We start from the raw sequence: 17877 nt of genomic DNA, 5'->3' as shown, positions 1-17877 counted from the left end.
TTCAAAATTACAAGTCCACAGAATTGAACATTATTAGTCATAAACCCAAAACTGAGTCGGCTGTTCAACGACGGATAAAATAAAATAAATCAGCTCAATAGTTTGATACTCAGCATGCTTAGGCGTTGTACGGTCTGTATTTTCTAGCACGGGAGATATACAGTGTATTAACCATAATACTAACCATGTAATATTAAGTTCTTGTAAAAGAGATATTTTTTACAATTGCTCCAGGGAGCAAAAATCATAGCTTTAAAATGGTATCATGCATACACCATCTTTTTAAATCTTCTTCTTTTGTTTAATAAATAGGCTTTTATGAATAAGCAACATTTGTTTTGTTTCTGAGCTTTTATCTCTCGGAGCTGGCATTATCCATAAATTACGGACATTTGCTGGTATTATTCGACAGAATGTAGATTGAATAAATATGGCTGATGAATAAAGAGTATTTTCACACTAAAGAAAGAAATAGCTAATTTAAATAAACAACAGCTTATTGCTAGATTGTTCAGGAAACAAACACGAGGAAGTATGGGACACAATGTGAAAAATCTGTGTCAAATTTCACCACCTCCATTTTTTTAAATAAATTTTCCTTATCAAATAAATTTTATTGACTTTAATATTTATAACTTAAATGTAATACATACTTAAATACAAATGAATAAATACTCAAACAAATCGTTAACAACAGGTGTAAACTAGAAAAGTGGAACACTTGAACAGTACAATTTTGAAAAGCTACTATTTAAATTCCAGGTAGGATTTGTTTTCATTACTTTTATATGAATTATATTTCTCTTAAAGTGCGAATGATTTAGATAAGTATTCAAATAATTATCTTAAGATATACCAGTGGAGTTTTCATATTATATATCGAAGTAAGTAAGGTTTTAGTTTTCAATAACCTTCAAGTACTTTGATAAAGGTGAGTTAAATAATGCCTTAATTGTATTTTGTATCACTGTCTTTAAAGATTTCAAATTTGTGATTACTTTAATGCAATAAAATGATATTTAGAATGGATATATTTTATGTATTTTAGAATGCAACAATACTAAAACGGGTGTATTATGTTCCTTTTTAAAGAAAGTCCTTCGAAATCTTAAAGCTACTATACGATAGAAGAAATTATATATCATAAATAAATATTCAGAATTGAAAAAATTTTTATTTGAGAAATAATAGAATGTTGAAAAAATGATTGTGATAACATATTTTTGCTCATAATAAAGTTTTAGACGAAGTTTTTCATTTCTTCGGGTGAATCTGCAGTTTAATCAAACTTTTAAGACCATTTATATTTCTTAGTATATTATTTTTAAAAACTGCAATTTAAATCAAAAGAGATAGCAATTTTCTAAATTTTATTTATCAATAAAAACGAGCTGTTTTTTAGAGTTCAAAGGCTAATTTTATAAAACACTTGATAAATGTATAATCCTATAAAAACGTGGTATTTTTAAAATTCTATTTCTCAAAATTACATTCTTGAAAATTATGTAAAAATTGCAATGAAAAATTTTTTTGACTATTTTTAAGTAAAGAATAAAAAAATATTTACGAAAAGTCAGTTGTTGCATGGAGTACACGAGGCATTATCCTTGAATAAACAAATTTTAAAATTGTGTGCAAAAGTTTTAAAGTCGCTTGCAAAGTTCTCGATATGTGACGAAATACGTGAATAGTAAAATTAGTATTAAGGGGTCCAAATTTTCCTGACCGAACTATTGGGACAATATTTCTCAGATTGCTGTTACCCCCTATATTTTAGGGGCCAAAAATCAAAATACGTCGTAGAAAAGGTATGTTTATTCGGAAAATGCGCGTTCTTGTGTTTGATTTCGTAATTTAAAATATCGTCTGCACTAATTAATTATTATATTTGAGTTCAGCCCCTAAAACTATGAAGATTGAGTCCTAGAAAGTGATCAAAATTTATTCAGGGTGGTTCTTTTTTTTTGCGCTCTGTACATTGATAATTTCTTTTTTTATTGCACAGAGAGAAAAAAAAACTTATTAAACAGAATAACTTTTAATTTAATCATCAAATTTTCTCGAACTAAAAGCTCACGATTCAAAGGGATGACCTTAAATATGTTAATTAATTGATGAAGAGAATATTTTAAGTTAAGAAATTGGACACAAAAATGTACTTTCACTGAATAAATATGTTTTGAAGGATTTAGATTCCTGACCCTAAAAATAGGAAAGCGTAATACAAAACCTGGAAAATAAGGTTTTAATAGTTTAGGAAAGAGGGTCAGAACTAGGAAGAGTTTCAAAAAATATTTACACGTAATTATAAAAGTTGTTTATTCAAACATAATTCATGTGAAAAATTATTTTTTAAACTAACTATCATTTTTTATTAATTATATGACTAATGGCCTAAACATTTTGAAATGTAATGTCGACAAATTCATACACCAGTTTATTTACGCAATTCAAAAAAAAAAAAAAAAAAGGCAAAATCTGAAATTTTAAGGGTCAAATTGTTTGAATAGAATATACGCCCCAGGCTGTAAACCTGCCTAAACAGTTAGAATCCTATTTTACAGATTGCAGCTACCTACCTTATTTTGAGTGCCCAAATCCATTAGAAAAAAATTTATGTTTATTTAGAGTTGATTTCATATCTTATAGATTCATTTATAAGCATACTTCCCAAGCAATCGAGTCCAAGTGTTTGAAGGACCAACCATTAGAACAAAAGTTATAGATGTGTTCGCTTTTCTGTAGTATACAGTAGCTTTTTTAGGTTATTTTTGAGAAATTTCATATTTTTGTCTTTAAAACATTAAAGAGAGTGAGAGAGAGAAAATCCCAAATGTACTCACGCTTTTATGATCATACTCTAAAATGTGTTTTTAAATTTTTTCTGAACTTAGTTGCTGAAGTTCATTTACGTCGCACTAGAGCTGCACAATGGGCTATTGGCGACGGTCTGGGAAACATCCCTGAGGATGATCCGAAGACATGCCATCACAATTTTGATTCTCTGCAGAGGGGATGGCACCCCCGCTTCGGTAGCCCAACGACCTGCGCGCGAAGGCGAGCACTTTACGGTAGAACAGTTTAACGAGGACCCATACCGCACACCCTCGGTCCCTACGCAGACTGATCCAAGTGGTCACCCACCCGCACACTGACCGCAGCCAGTGATGCTTGACTTCGGTGATCTGCTGGGAACCGTGTCTTAACGATCAGTCCACTGCGGGACTTCTGAACTTAGAATATATTAAAAAGAATAACATGAAAAGCAAAAATACTTTATTACACTTTATTTCCTTCAAAAAAAATTTTCTTAACGCGAGAAAAAACACAATGCTTTGAGAAAGGGTTTTTCTTAATAACAATACTTCGGAATAATTTTTTTTTCTCTTGATGAAAAAAAAAGAAACTCTTTATTAATTCACTTTTGGAGAAAAAAATTAAATCTTAACACTACATTTGTAAGGGTTAAATAAATTGAAATCATAAATTTAATTTAATTAATATTATTGTAATTATGGTTAATATTATAAATCGTGAATGCAAAGTTTTTCCCTATTTTAATACCTAGAGGACAACAGTCCTCAATCAAACCAGTGCCAGAGATTCTGAAGGTTTTTACGTAATGTTTCAAGATTTACACTAGATTTTTAATTTCACAGATTTTACATGTTACAAATACATATGCTAATTTCCCTAGAATAAAAACTAAAGCACACAGATTTTGGAGCGCGATTTGAGCTCCGCCAATGCTAGAAAATAATCTGAATACACGATGTGAAACTCAATAAAAATATTCTTTCCTTCCAACTGTTGTCAACGTGGCTAAACATTCGACCATGACTGCTAACATTATGTATATATATTACTAATTTATGATGACATAGATTAATATTTGCATTTTAGAATGGATATTTCATATGCTATTTACATGATTAGTTCTTGAACAAAATACATTGCGTTGTACAAATGTTGTATAAACTAATAATACTAACCAGTTTTGAATTAAGTCTAAGAAAGTGTTTTATAATATTTTTATTTTATTTTCAGAGAATAATGTCAACAGAAGAACCTGTTGTAAATCATGTTGAGTTGTGCGTTGAAGATATAAACTATACTATATCTATTTTGAAAAAATTTGGATTTAGAGTATTTGCAAAACGGGAAACCGTCAAATGTAAGCAGGTTGCACTAAGACTGGGTAAAGGCATCATATTCATTGTCAATAAACGAGTGTATCACGGAAAAATAGTAGGGAGTGAATGTGATTCATCTAACAGTTTTCCAGTTTTCGTTTGCTGCGGGGATAGCAAACGGCACACTATTGATTCAGTTTTTAATGTGTCGTTTAATGTCAGAAATGTGTATAATTTGACTAAAAAGATTGCGTCGGAAATAGGATCAGTGATTCTAAAACCAAGAACAGTTACTGATGAATACGGATCTGTTACATTCTCATGTGTTCGGTCATGTGTAGGGAATGTGATTCACACTTTAGTAAACAAAACGGACTATAAGGGTCCGTTTCTGCCTGGATTTAAAATTGTAGAAGATGAAGAATTTTCTTGTGATGATTCGGGATTACAACTTGAAGAAATCATGACGCATGTGGATCATGTAACAATTGCCGTGACAAAAGGAGATTCTGAAAGAGTTCTAAAATTTTATGAAACCTGTTTTGGAATGAAAAAATTCAACATCAGCCGGTAAGTTTTTTTTAAGTGTACATTCTAGTTTATTTTAATATATAGACAATTTTTTTTATTTTAATATATAGATAGGGGAGAGTGGGGTCAATTGTAACATTTTTTACTTAACTATTTTTAACTAACAAAAATTCCAATATATTATTAGCATTAATTGACAGACGAGTAAAGTAGACTATCATCTACTAAAAAAAACACACCTTATTTTAAATGTTATTATATTAGTTATTAACAATTTTTGACAGTCGTGCACTTGTTACAATTGTCCCCACTTACGGGGTCAATTGTAACAGTTCATAAATTTAACTAAAACATAGTTAATTATACATATTATCATAGTTGTGATATATTTTTTTATTGATCAAAATAGTAGTGATATTTTAGGAGTAAAAATAATAATGAGCAGAGACTTAAAGGGTTAAACTTTTAACTTTAAGGGGTTGAAAATTTTAATTTATGCTGTGAAAGGTGACAAATAAAATAATGCACATGTAACATAATATGAATGATATAGGAAACTATTGGTGGTTCCTAAAGAGTTAAGTAATGGTTTGTGAACATAAAATTATTTATTTTCAGCTGTTACAATCGTCCCCAAGACGCCATTTCAGCTTCATTTGTTAAAAACAATGCTAGTTAATTAACAAAACTAATGATTTTTTTTGAAATGTTAATTAAGGTGTCCACTTACATATTCGGTTAATAATTTTTATTCATTTAAACAAAATTACTTTGTTGCAATATAATATTCTAATACAAAAAAGTACTTACGTTGCGTGAAAATATCTTTTGTGATGTAACTCTTTCAAAAGTACATAAAAATGGTTGCCAGCAGGGGTGTACATATAGATTTATTAAATACACCTTGTGCGCCACCTAGGAACCAAATCTAGAACCCGACACTCGAAATTTTTGCTCTGTTACAATCGTACCCTGTTACAATTGACCCCACTCTCCCCTAATGTTAATGCATGGAATTTTGAGCAACACTTGAAACAGCATCAAAAAGCTTATTTAGATGTGAGTTAAAAGCTCTTTTACTCAGAGGTGAAGGTATATTCATTGTAGCACACAGTTTTTATGCTGCGTCGTGTCCTCTTCCAATTTGTCTAAAACCATACACAAATCTGGAATTAATTTCTGCCGTATTGTTTTCTTTACTAGAAGAGGCAAATCCTTTAACGAAATCACATGTTTCACATTTTATAGAAAAGTGTGAATTAAGTTCATATCTGCTATCTTCAACTAAACTAATGGCAGTTGAAAAACAAGTGGGACAACAGAACACTGAAAAAACTATCTTGATTATATCCATATCAATAATTCTATTTACAGTAACCGATTCAGAATCGGTAATATTGCTTTTTTGTGGGTTCAGTTTACTAGCACTCACAGTTGGAGTAACTATATCCAAGGAAACATCGTTTTTTTTTCATGAATCTGTTTCCATAAAACTTTCGTTTACGTTCAGTGAAGAATTTCTAGGCATTTCAACGCCAGAAGTAATAAATGAAACAATTAAAAAATAGTCAACTTAATAGAAAAATAGTCAACTTAATAGAAAAATATAACAGAAACAGTAAACGTTACAAATTAGCAAAAATATTATAACGAAAATTCAACAAAAATGGGATATTTCCGTATCCTGATCTTTTACTATTACAATCGCAGAGATGCCAAATAGATTTTAAACTTGCAATTTTTTTTAAAAAACGCATAGATTTTTGCCCGGGGGAAGATACGAATTATACATTTCGAGTTGGTCCCTTTCTGTGATGTTATTTTTAAGTTTCTCTAGGGCCGCTCCCCGGAAATTGCCAAGACTAGGCGATTATTCTACCGCAGATCAGGATACGGAAATCTCTCCACAAAAATAACGACAATATAAAGCAAAGAAATAAGAGCGCAATCAAATTCAAAAGTAAACAACCTAGTATAGAATGTTTACAGCTAGTGATGTTAAATTTATTCGAATATGATATTGTACAAATAAAGAAATGTGGTTGAAAGATTTTTTTAAAAATATTTTGTAAACTTATTTTATGTTTTAAGTTGAAATTCGAAAACGAAACTAGCGAAAAAGGCTTACTTCCGGTTCATAACTTACATCATAACTTCTGATCTATTTCGCGTAGAAACAAAGCTCAAACGGTTTTGGAAAGAGAAAAGTTCAGAGTTTTATTTTATATAAAAAACATAAAAATAAAATTTTACTCAAAATTGGCTAAAAAAAGGTAGTCGGGTACTTTAATTAGTTTTAAATACTGGCAGATTAAAACTATACTAATATTGTAAAATACCCGGAAAAGTCTGTCTCTCATATTAGTCATTAAGTTTACGATTTGGAATAATTATTTTAAAAATTAAATTAATATCAGATTTGTAAAAGTTTAAGGAGAGTTTGGTATGCTTTAACTAATAATGTATATTACTTTTTTTTCTTTTTTTAAATAATGTTTTAAATTTTTTACGGAAGTTTCTTTATGTTCCCTGAAAAAGAAGTATGGTAAAAACTACAACAATATGGTTTTATAATGCGAGATAAAATTTTGTAAATGTGGTAAAATTTAATAGTTTTAACTTGATATACCCTCGAGCCCAGCCTAAAAAACATTTATTCGATAAAATTTACTTTTTAGTTTTGTATTTTTTAATAAGTGTGCAGTATTAAGAACTATAATTTTAAAAACCACTATTTACGGAAAATCGCTACCAAATGAGCGGAAAAAATACAAAATGAATGGTTTAAATACAATATACAATGTCAATTTAATTACTTAAATTATGGCTTTTTTTTTTTACCAAAAATGTCATCACCATGCGGTACAGTAATTTTACCAGAATTTTTTTCCTCTTTGTGGAGTTCATATTTTGTTAATGTATTTAATGATATTATTTATTTTATCTATTTCAACATGGTGCAATATTAAAATAGCACATTAGCGTATAAGTTGTAGAATTTCAAAGCACAAAATACTTAAATGAATTTACAACAGCAATCTGAAGGAGTTATAAATGACAAAATTACGTAATTTTCAATAATGGTATGTTTTTACTTTAAATAACAGTTTAATTCAATTTGATATATTATATATAGAGCTGGGCATTGAGGTGATGGTTATATTTTAATGATGAAAATGGATAATAATATTTTTCTCAATTTATTTTTTTAGCAATTAAGTTTGAAAAACACAATGCTGTTAATACTGTTCCTGTACAAATTCTTACCATGTCGTTTAATGGTAAAGCCCTAAAAATAAGGCTATGTACTTGACCGTGGTTGGAGATGTGTACAAATTGCTTAAAATAATTGCGTATTCGATTAAATTTATGGAGAGTAGAATGCTACAATGCTATTCCTCGGATAGCAGGACATAATACAGAAAGAAATAAACATGAAGTATGAAAAAAGCCCAAAAACGATATTTATCCCATGGATATTTGAAATTGCATAGTATTTTTTTTTTACCAAGAGTAAAATAATTCAATAATATCACAATTTTTTTAAAAGTCAAAAATCCTTTTTATTGTTTTTATTTTTTTAAAAAAAAAACTTTATTTTTTCTTTCGAACAAGGAATTATCTTTTATGAAATTGTATTTGTACAGAAATTCCTATTACAATTTTTCAAAATAATTCAAGTTTATAAATTTTAATTTCTGAGTATACAAATTTTATTCTAACGAATTTCTGGGAGTTCGATTTCTGTCTGTTTTTTTTTTGTGCCTCAATTTAACATTGTAATTTAGCATTATTTTCTTATTATCGTTTCATAAGATGTATTTATAAGGTTTGATTCAAAAAAGTAAGAAACAAAGCTAAATATTAAACTAATATAGTTTTTAAATATTGTGAAAAATTGCCGTAAGGTCAAAGAATTTAATATAATACTTGGGTTTAAATCTTCTATTTACACGTTTTGCAATTTCATCTACAATAAAATTTTTTTTTGTATCTTAATTACTATTTAAATATTTTCCAACATGTTTAGAATATTACCCTGTTATAGTTGATTCGGTCGATCATTAAATCTTTTTTTGTCTATTGTTATTTCTAATACATACTTTCAGAAATAAAACACTTAAATTTGACCATTCAGTAACCATTGAGCTGCATTCGTTATTTCTGTCAAATATTTTGTCACGTAATCATGTTATAACATAATTGCCGGCGTGTGATAACATGCCTGTGAGAATTATGTATTATATTATATCTTAACGCGAACTCAAAAATTTTGACGGATTACTCCACATATTTTTTTATTTCAATAATTTCTTTACTTATCATTTTTATTATTTTATTTTTGTATCGGGTGAAGAGATAGTACAAAGGTTAGTGCACTCGTTTATCAAACAAGTTTCCAGGTTTGATGCCTGGCTATTATTAAGTAAGCTGCCATTAATAATTTTACTTCATATTAATAACTGTTGTAAATAACATGCGGTATTTTTTAATACTGTAGGTTATGTTTTTTTTAAAATCGAAATTTGTATCCTTGTGATGATACAAGTGATGATAATTTCGTAAATTTGACGAAATGTTTGTTCTGATGGTTTATCAGGAAACGGTTTAGTCAAAGACGTATTTAATTACGCAAATTTTAAGTATCCATTTTTTACAGCATACAAAAGTAAATATGTTTAGAGAAATTAAAGAAAAATAATTTTTATTAGTGTTTTATTTGTAATATTTTTAAATTTAGTTTACGTAACAGCTGTATAAAAAATACTCTAACTAATCAGAGAAATATGCAGTCCAATTATTTTACTTTTTATCATACTTAATTAGAAGCAAATATTTTTTTAAATGAACGTTATTGAAAAATTACATATTTTAGGAAAGATTTAAAAATTTGAGCATAAAGTGAAGAAATTTTGTTAAAGTTAAATAAACTAAAACAGTTTGCAAAGTAAAAAATATTTATTTTCATTTTCCATTCAATATTGATAATTGAAAATGACATTTATTACTTTTAAAGGTTACATTCCTCTTTCAGTTAAAGCTAATTAATTATTAATGATTTGGTTAATTTTACTCGATTACTCGATTAATTTTACTCGATCGATGCTAATTAAGGTTTAAAATAAGTTTTGGTTAAAAGTTTATATTTAAAAAAAATCGTCTAGGGCAAAGAAAAAATTTAAAAAAAAGCATTTCATTTTCACAAATTTTAAACTATTTTATAAGAAATCAAAATAATGCAATTGAATAAAAAGTAAAGAATTGTTTTTATTCCATTTCACCAAAATAAAATTTATCATTCCCCGACAGAAAGTTTTTGGAGCCCACTCCAAACTGTTCTGACGATGTCGTTCGTAAACAATCTGAAAAGTTTAATCAGTTTTTATTTTGCTATGAGTAAATGATTTTGCGTAGAATTCAAATGTTTTGAAAACAAATTTTTCATGTTAATACAAATATTTTACAACGCTGCACAGGCAGAACTTTTTGTCACTTTTCATCGAAATAATAATCCATATGAAATATACATTGAGAATTTGATTGGTGCATTTAAAGAAGAAGTTTAGAAATTGAGAAAGTTTAGAAAATTGAGAAAGTAAAGAAAGTTTAGAAATTGAGAATTTGATTGGTGCATTTAAAGTAGAACTATCAAACTTCATTCATAAGGAATGTTTTTTAAATTTGTAAAAATTCTGAATTGTATTTAATTATTCGTTAAGATTTTAACTTTTCATTGTAGTTCAATTTTCTGAAAAAATATTAAAATATTGATTCACGTGAAAATTAAGAATCAAATCAATCGAAAGATCAAGCGTTGAAAGATTTACAACTGTTAACTGTCGAACTCAAAACTTCTCAAAAGTTGAAGAAATTTGTAAAGGGCTCCATAAGCTCCATGTTGTAGAACAGATCCATTATTGTTATGCTCACACGCGTCATTAAAATTAGTTAAAGCTTCAAATCTATTATGTAACACAGTGCCTTATTTTTAAGCTGCTTGTACTTATATGTTATGCAATGTAGCGTAATATGTGAGACTGCTCTAAATAACTTTTGATCCAATGATCACATCTTCACTCTCTAGGGCTCAATCTTAATGGTTCAAAGAGGTGCTAGCAAATATGCTAATTAATTAGAGCAAACGATATTTTAAAGTACGAAATCAGACACAAAAACGCACTTATTCTGCATAAACATATTTTTTTTCCGATGGTTTCGAATTTCAAACCCCATAAATATAGTGAGTAACCACGATCTGAGAAATATGGTCCCAATACAAATGGTCCGACATTTAGGGGCCCAAAGTTTAGACCCATTAATGTTAACTTTTCTTTCTGCGTATTTCACCTTATCTCGAGAACTTTATAAGCGAACTGAATTTTTTTTCCTCACAATTTTAAAATTCATTCATCTTAAGATCCATGTAAAAAACAACTTTTAGAAGATATTTACCATTATTTATTATTTTACTTAATAATGGTATTTAGTTGTAAGCCATAAAATTTTTCACATCATTTTAAAAAATAAAATTTTACACGGCAGAATACAAATCTGAGAAATCGAAACGACTATTTGACTGATTTTGCTCAAATTTTGAATTTTACCATGTTAAATTACATTCTTCAAAATGATCTACCTAAAGGAAAAATATGTTGGTCCGTTTCTTATATAAACACAATCATTACATAATTTTTTCTCTTTATATTAACTATTCTGCTAACAAATAAGCGCAATCTTGTACTTTTTTATTTATCATTTCGGATTTAAATCATGAGAAAACTATTCGAATAATTTTATTTCTGTAGAATCTTCTAAACTTATTGAACCAGATAAACTGTTGTTTTCTTCAGTTTTTTTCATTTCATTATAGATCTACTTGATTTTATCTTTTAAGTTCATTTAGCTTTTGCGTATCTATGTGATTTATACGAAACTATCCATCCCTAAAGCATAATTCAAAGTTCAAATTTAGTCTGAATGTTTAATTCGCCATTTTATTTCATTGTTTTCTTTTTTACATTCAATTGAGAATCCCTCTATTAAGTAACACAATGTGATTAAGTACAGTGTAAAATAGAAAAAAATGGATCTCCCTGAATAACTTTTCATCTAAAGATCGGATTCTCACGTTCACGTTCAATCTTAATGGTTCGAGGGGGTGAACTGAAATATGCTAAATAATAAGTGCAGAATAATAAGTAAATATGCTAAACAATAATGGAATTATCCAAAGATAACTCCATGCAAACAATAACCTTTATTAAATATTTGTTTTTTTTTTAGTACTTTATTTAAAAATGGCTGAAATTTATTTTTAATTGTAAGGAAAAATGTTTTTTGCATCATTCTAAAGAACATAACTTTACACGGCAAAATACAAAATTTGATCAAAATCGGTCGAATAGTTCCTGAGAAATTAAATTTTAAGAATGCCAAATATTTAAAATTCCCTTTCTCAGAAACTATTCGACCGAGTTTGCTCAAATTTTGTATTTTGCCGTGAAAACTATATTCTTTAAAATAATGCAAAAAATTGCGTAACTTACAATAAAATTTTTTTTGACTATTATTAAATAAAATAATTAAAAAAATAATAAATATTTAATGAATGTTATTTTTGAATGGAATTATCTTTGAATAAATGAAAATTATGCAAAAATGCTTCAATTCTATTAAAAAGTTCTCGAGATATAACAAAATAAACAAAAAAATAAAATTAACATTAAGGGGTCCAAACTATGGAGCGTTCTTCCGACTAAACTTTTGGCACCATATTTTGCGGCTACCATCTATATTTTGGTGTTCAGAAATCTGAATCCGTCGAGAAGGTATGTTTATTCAAAGAAAGTACGTTTTTGTGTCTGATTTCGTAATTTAAAGCATCGTTTGCCGGCACAAATATAAAAATAAATATTAAATGAGATCCATTTCATTGTGCGTTGTACCATTAACCTTAAATTAGTCAAACTTTTTTATAGCAATATGCAAAATATGTGGAATAACAATTTTCTGTACTAAATAATCTGCTATGAAAATATTTCCAAACTTTCTTATCATTTCTATTATGGTTGTTATACTCCGAATGCGTATGCATTAAAACCTATGCATCGTACTTTCAAAGCATATATTTATAGCATGCTTTTTTATTCAGAAGTGAATTTTAATTTGTAGTGATTACGTTATTCTTGCTTTTGTAGAAAAAAATCTTTATTTTCTCTCTTGAGTAATATTATATTTTTGTAGACAAAACATTTAAAATTCTGACTCATGTTAAACCATATCATACTAACCATTGATTCGTATACAGATGGTTACACGATATTGTTATTAAAAAAATTAAAATATTTTGCCTAAAATTTTTTATTCAATGCCACATTAGAGAGAAATTTAGCAAATTAGTTTGATAATATAGCTTTGAATACCAGTATTATTGTTTCAACTTTAAACTACTTTTTCTGTGATTGAAAATTGACAAACCGTCACGAGTATAATTCTTATTAGAAGTCTTACCCAAAATCGAGAAAAATTTTTTTTCCAACCATTTCATATCTGGAACATTACCGGGAGGAGTACCAAATCCGTCTTATTCGATGTATGCAAACATGTTATAAATATAAGACTTGGTATTCATGGATTTCGTATTCCTTCCAAAAAACATTAGAAATGAATTGGTTATACTACAAGTTTTTTGCTAATTTAGTAAGTTTGTATGCAGGAGTTTTTCTCGTGTCGGTAAATCAATAGTAAATTTCATAACAGAATTTTAAAAGCAATTTGTTTTAATTAATTTCAGCTGAAATCTCTTTTATTTTTTATAGGGATAATGAATCTGATGATGGTCTGATTTTAGCTGATTCTATAGGTATTAAGCTTAAAGCTATGGAATACTATCGGTGCGCCGAGACAGGACTCATTTATCCACCATCGTGCCAAAACCGAGAACGAAATTCAAACAGTCTGATGCTAGTCGTTGTTGAAAGCCTTCCAGGGCAAGGTAATGATTATAAGATGATGATAATAATAATAGTATAATAAAAATAATTGTCATGGGTAAAAATAATAATAGTAATATGATAATAATAATCATAGTAATATGGTAAAAATAATAACAGTATTATGGTAAAAATAATAATAATAATCATAGTAATATGGTAAAAATAATAATAATAGTAAGACGTTAAAAACAATAGGATAATAAAAATCTGTTCATTATACACCATGTTGTTGAAGGCCTGCCACGGTGTATGATAATAATAATATATATAAGTTATATATTTTCTATTATTAGTATTACGAAACAAATCCTTTTATTCAAAATCACAATTTTTATTTTTTCAGCTGATTGTAACATTGAAACTTTCCTTCGTGAACACCAGCAAGGGGGGATCGAACATGTCGCCCTCAGTACGACAAACATATATAGAGCAGTTTCATTAATGACAGTAAAAGGATGTAGTTTTCGGAAACCTCCAAGAGCCTATTACAGCGAAGTAAGTAAAATTTAAAACAAAAATTTATTATTTTTTAAGCATTAATGAAGAAAAGTTGAACAGTGTGAAAAAAATCTTTTATAATTCTTTATCTAATGATCTTATTGTCATGCATTAGGATTCAATTTTATGGGTTCGAGATCCTTATCAGAAATTGATGAAATTAGTGAAAAAAGTTAAAAATTAATGAGTGAAAGCTCATATGCCTTTTAATGTCCTTTTACGTATTTCAACCTCTTGAAGAAATATTTTTGAACTTTCCTTTCGCAAGAACTGATTAATTCTCTTCAAATTTTAGATTTTATCATTTGAAATTACGTAGACACACTATAAGTGCCGGTACTTTTTACCATAAAATTTTAAGGAACAAAAAATCTGATATACCTTAGTTTATACTGTATTTACTGAATCACTGCAATTAAATAAATTCTACTGTAAAAATTACGGTATAAATTTTGCGGTAAAAAAGGATTTTACAGATGCTGGCACTGTCAGTTCTTTTTAGCGTAATTTAATTAAGAATTTTTTACAGTGTATATGAGAAAGAAGCTTCAAAATGTTTTTGAACATTTTGGGGACATTAAAAAAATATTTTTCTCTCAATTAAAATAGCATAAAACAATAGATTTATAATAATTTTGGAAATAGTATGCAGAGGTTCATCGCGAAACAGATTTTGTTTTGCAGTAATTAAAATTAGTTTTATTATATATATTTGCTATAGACTATACATTTATATATATGTTTAAAATTTATTTATTTTTGTTCACGAAAACAAATTGCTCAGTTGGGAAATGAAAGCCACTTATAAAACACGTATATGAACAGTTCTGCCAGTTGTTTACACAAAGATATTTCTATTTTTGTCACTAATGATACTATCGTATAAAATTGAACCTTGTAAGTTGGTCAATGACAAGTAGGGCACGACTCTTGAACAATTATTTGATTATAATGTGAATGAAAATACAATTAATTATCTTTAATTGTAAAATAATCAACTAAAAAGCAAAGCAAAAGTTATTTCATAAAAGTTGTAATGGACATAATCAAGAAATGTTTTAATTTCTGAAATTAACATTTTGAAATAATTAATTTAAATGTAACTTTATTTGTTTTATGAATTTCATAATTTAGCAAGAAACAATTAAAATAAACATTGTAGTTTTAATGTTTAATATTGGTAATGGTTAAAAAATGCAATCTACAGAAAAAGAACATAAAAATAACCATTAGCTAACCTATTTAAAATGTTCAAGAATATCACTATTACTTGCAATTTATTTCAATTTTTAAATGTGCGTAAAATTTGGTTTCTAATCTTTTAAAGTGAATCCTTTTTTATTATAACCAGTTTTGCGTACTTCAATAATTAGAAATGTAGTTTATTACTGATGAAAACAATTTTTCAAAACTAAAGATTTATTTCATTATTCAAACAGGCTTTTAGGTAATATCAATATTACATTTGGATAGGAATAATAAATGCATTTCAGTTACCGATATTGAAAAACAGAGTAGAAATTTAGAATTGACAAAAATAACCTATTCATTAATTTCTTTTACTTAAATGACTAAAATTAATGTACATTTAAGAAAGTAAAGGCAGAACTAAATTTTATTTCTAAAATTTTGTTAAAAAGTTTTTCGTATATATATATATATATATATATATATATATATATATATATATATATATATATATATATATATATATATATATATATATATATATATATATATATATATATATATATATATATATATATATATGTATATATATATATATATAAGGGAAACAGTAAAGGTCTTCATCAGGACGCATCCTTAACGATAAATGCGATATTTCAGAATATATATATGTATAAATATATAGATATATAATAAAAAAAATTATTTTTTAAAGATTTCAATTCTAAGATATAACCTTTGTTTAAAAGGTAGGAAGTGCTAACTAAAAAGTATTGACTCTTTTTTTTTTTAGCTGAGAAAAATGAAAGAAATAAATGAAGAAGAAGACATAGCGTCTCTGGAAAAACTGGGTATTTTGTTGGACAACGAATCCGAGAATTTGCCAGAAAAAAGTAATTGCCCTAAGTAAGTTTATTTCTAATTATTTTTAATCGCGTGAATTTTATTACCTCTTCAACTGAGTTTATCTAAATAATTTCAAATAGAATTGCGTCAGCAGTAGAGTCAGAATTAAACAATCAATAAAAACTTCTTATGATATGTGAAAGATATTTCATAATGTGGTAAACAATTGTATATTTGGCTTTCATTAAATAAACTTTTTTATTTCATTCCTTTCTCAGGTACTTGATGCAAATATTTGCGCACCCTATATTTTTGCCAGCCAAAACCTTTTTCATCGAAATTATTCACAGGCGCAACCAAGCTCGAGGTCTTGGTCAAGGAAATATTATCGCATTAGTACGTTCGATACGAGAAGAAGAAAAAAGAAAGTTGGCTGAGTCATCAAAGAAACAAGATATTGAAGAGGAAACAAGTCGAGTTTGTTGATACCTTCACGGAATTTTAATTTTGCTAAAAATGTGATTATAGTTGTCTCTGAGAGTTAAGACTTTTGGTTAAAAATAGTTAAAGAAATAATAGTAGATAAAAATGAAGCTAGTATAATTATTGTAATGTTAAGAAATATTGAGAAATGCATGATTTGAGAATTTTAGTTGAGTCCTCTTGCTAAAGATTTTATTTATCATTTAATATGGTGTCATTTAAATTGTGCAATTTGTAATATAAAGCGAATGAAATTAATATGTTTGATTTTATTTTAGTATATAAATTACTGCTTTATATTTTTGTGAGAAGGATTCGTAAAAATAACTAAAATGGAATTGCTTTTAAAAAGTTTTCGATTTGCATTAAGCAAAGAGTAAATAAAATGCTGCCTCCTTTTAAAAAATATAGAAACAATATTTTGTTTGTTTTTATTATTGTTTTTTTAATTTATTCTATTCTATTAAAACATAGAAATTGAACGATTTGAATGCTGAATGGGTTTGTAAACTTAATTTAGTTGTACTAACCTTGTTTAAATTACCTTTTATTACCTTTGTATCATTTTAATAATCCACATCTTACCTTATCCTCTGTCAAAGAAGAAAATATTTTTTTACTTAAAAGGTATCATGATAAAATTCATTATTCATCTAACTTGTGGTGTTTATATATGAATAATTTTCCCTTGAATTGTTAGTGGATAATTATTTTTACCATAATTTTATTCATAATTGCTTTAATTTTAATGAATATTGTGTGGCTTATGTTTATTGTTATCGTTTTTTGTTACATTCATCATTTCTTTTTATAGCTCAAAACTATTGTAATAATGAAATAATTATAAAAATTTCAATAGAATGTTATGTTATTCATTACTTTCATACATATAGCAATAAAAAAAAATCGAAATAAATCTTTAATTTATATTCAATATTATTCAAACATATATTAGATTTACTATTTCAGTATGCATAATAAGTTCATGTTCGTTGAAATCTTACTAGAAATCATATAATTTTACAATTTAATAACGAATTAAAAACAGTACTAGTTTTAAAAAATGAATGTTGTTTATAACCTGTCGTTGTAATGTAATATGATAAAAAATTGAAAGTTTTTCTAATTATAACAAACTCACGTTGGTTTGTTATTTTGAAAACTGAATAGCCAAAAAATTTGGGGCATGGTTATTTTCAATT

The 17877-nt window shown here is 27.2% G+C and overlaps 1 protein-coding gene across 4 annotated transcripts in view; it reads left to right on the top strand.

Annotated features, from left to right (window-relative positions):
- LOC107452994 (4-hydroxyphenylpyruvate dioxygenase-like protein) overlaps positions 1-17591 on the top strand; it is a 39447-nt gene extending 21856 nt beyond the window's left edge. For 2 of the 4 annotated variants that reach the window (XM_071188250.2, XM_016069642.4), the window contains exons 2-6: positions 4048-4703; positions 13484-13659; positions 14004-14155; positions 16140-16252; positions 16471-17591. In XM_071188250.2, the coding sequence (XP_071044351.1) occupies positions 4054-4703; positions 13484-13659; positions 14004-14155; positions 16140-16252; positions 16471-16678 (1299 nt within the window). In that variant the 5' untranslated portion in view covers positions 4048-4053 and the 3' untranslated portion in view covers positions 16679-17591. Of the gene's footprint in view, positions 1-697; positions 763-782; positions 885-4047; positions 4704-13483; positions 13660-14003; positions 14156-16139; positions 16253-16470 lie in introns of those variants that run through there. The other 2 variants (XM_016069643.5, XM_071188251.2) reach the window with 2 other exon arrangements.
- Positions 17592-17877: the final 286 nt, after the last annotated feature.

The sequence above is a fragment of the Parasteatoda tepidariorum genome, chromosome 12 (assembly GCF_982258835.1).
Source record: "Parasteatoda tepidariorum strain Cologne lab strain chromosome 12, Ptep-v5.0, whole genome shotgun sequence".
NCBI lineage: Eukaryota > Metazoa > Arthropoda > Arachnida > Araneae > Theridiidae > Parasteatoda > Parasteatoda tepidariorum.
Note: the sequence above shows the minus strand (reverse complement) of the source record. Positions and strands in the feature narration are given on the sequence as shown.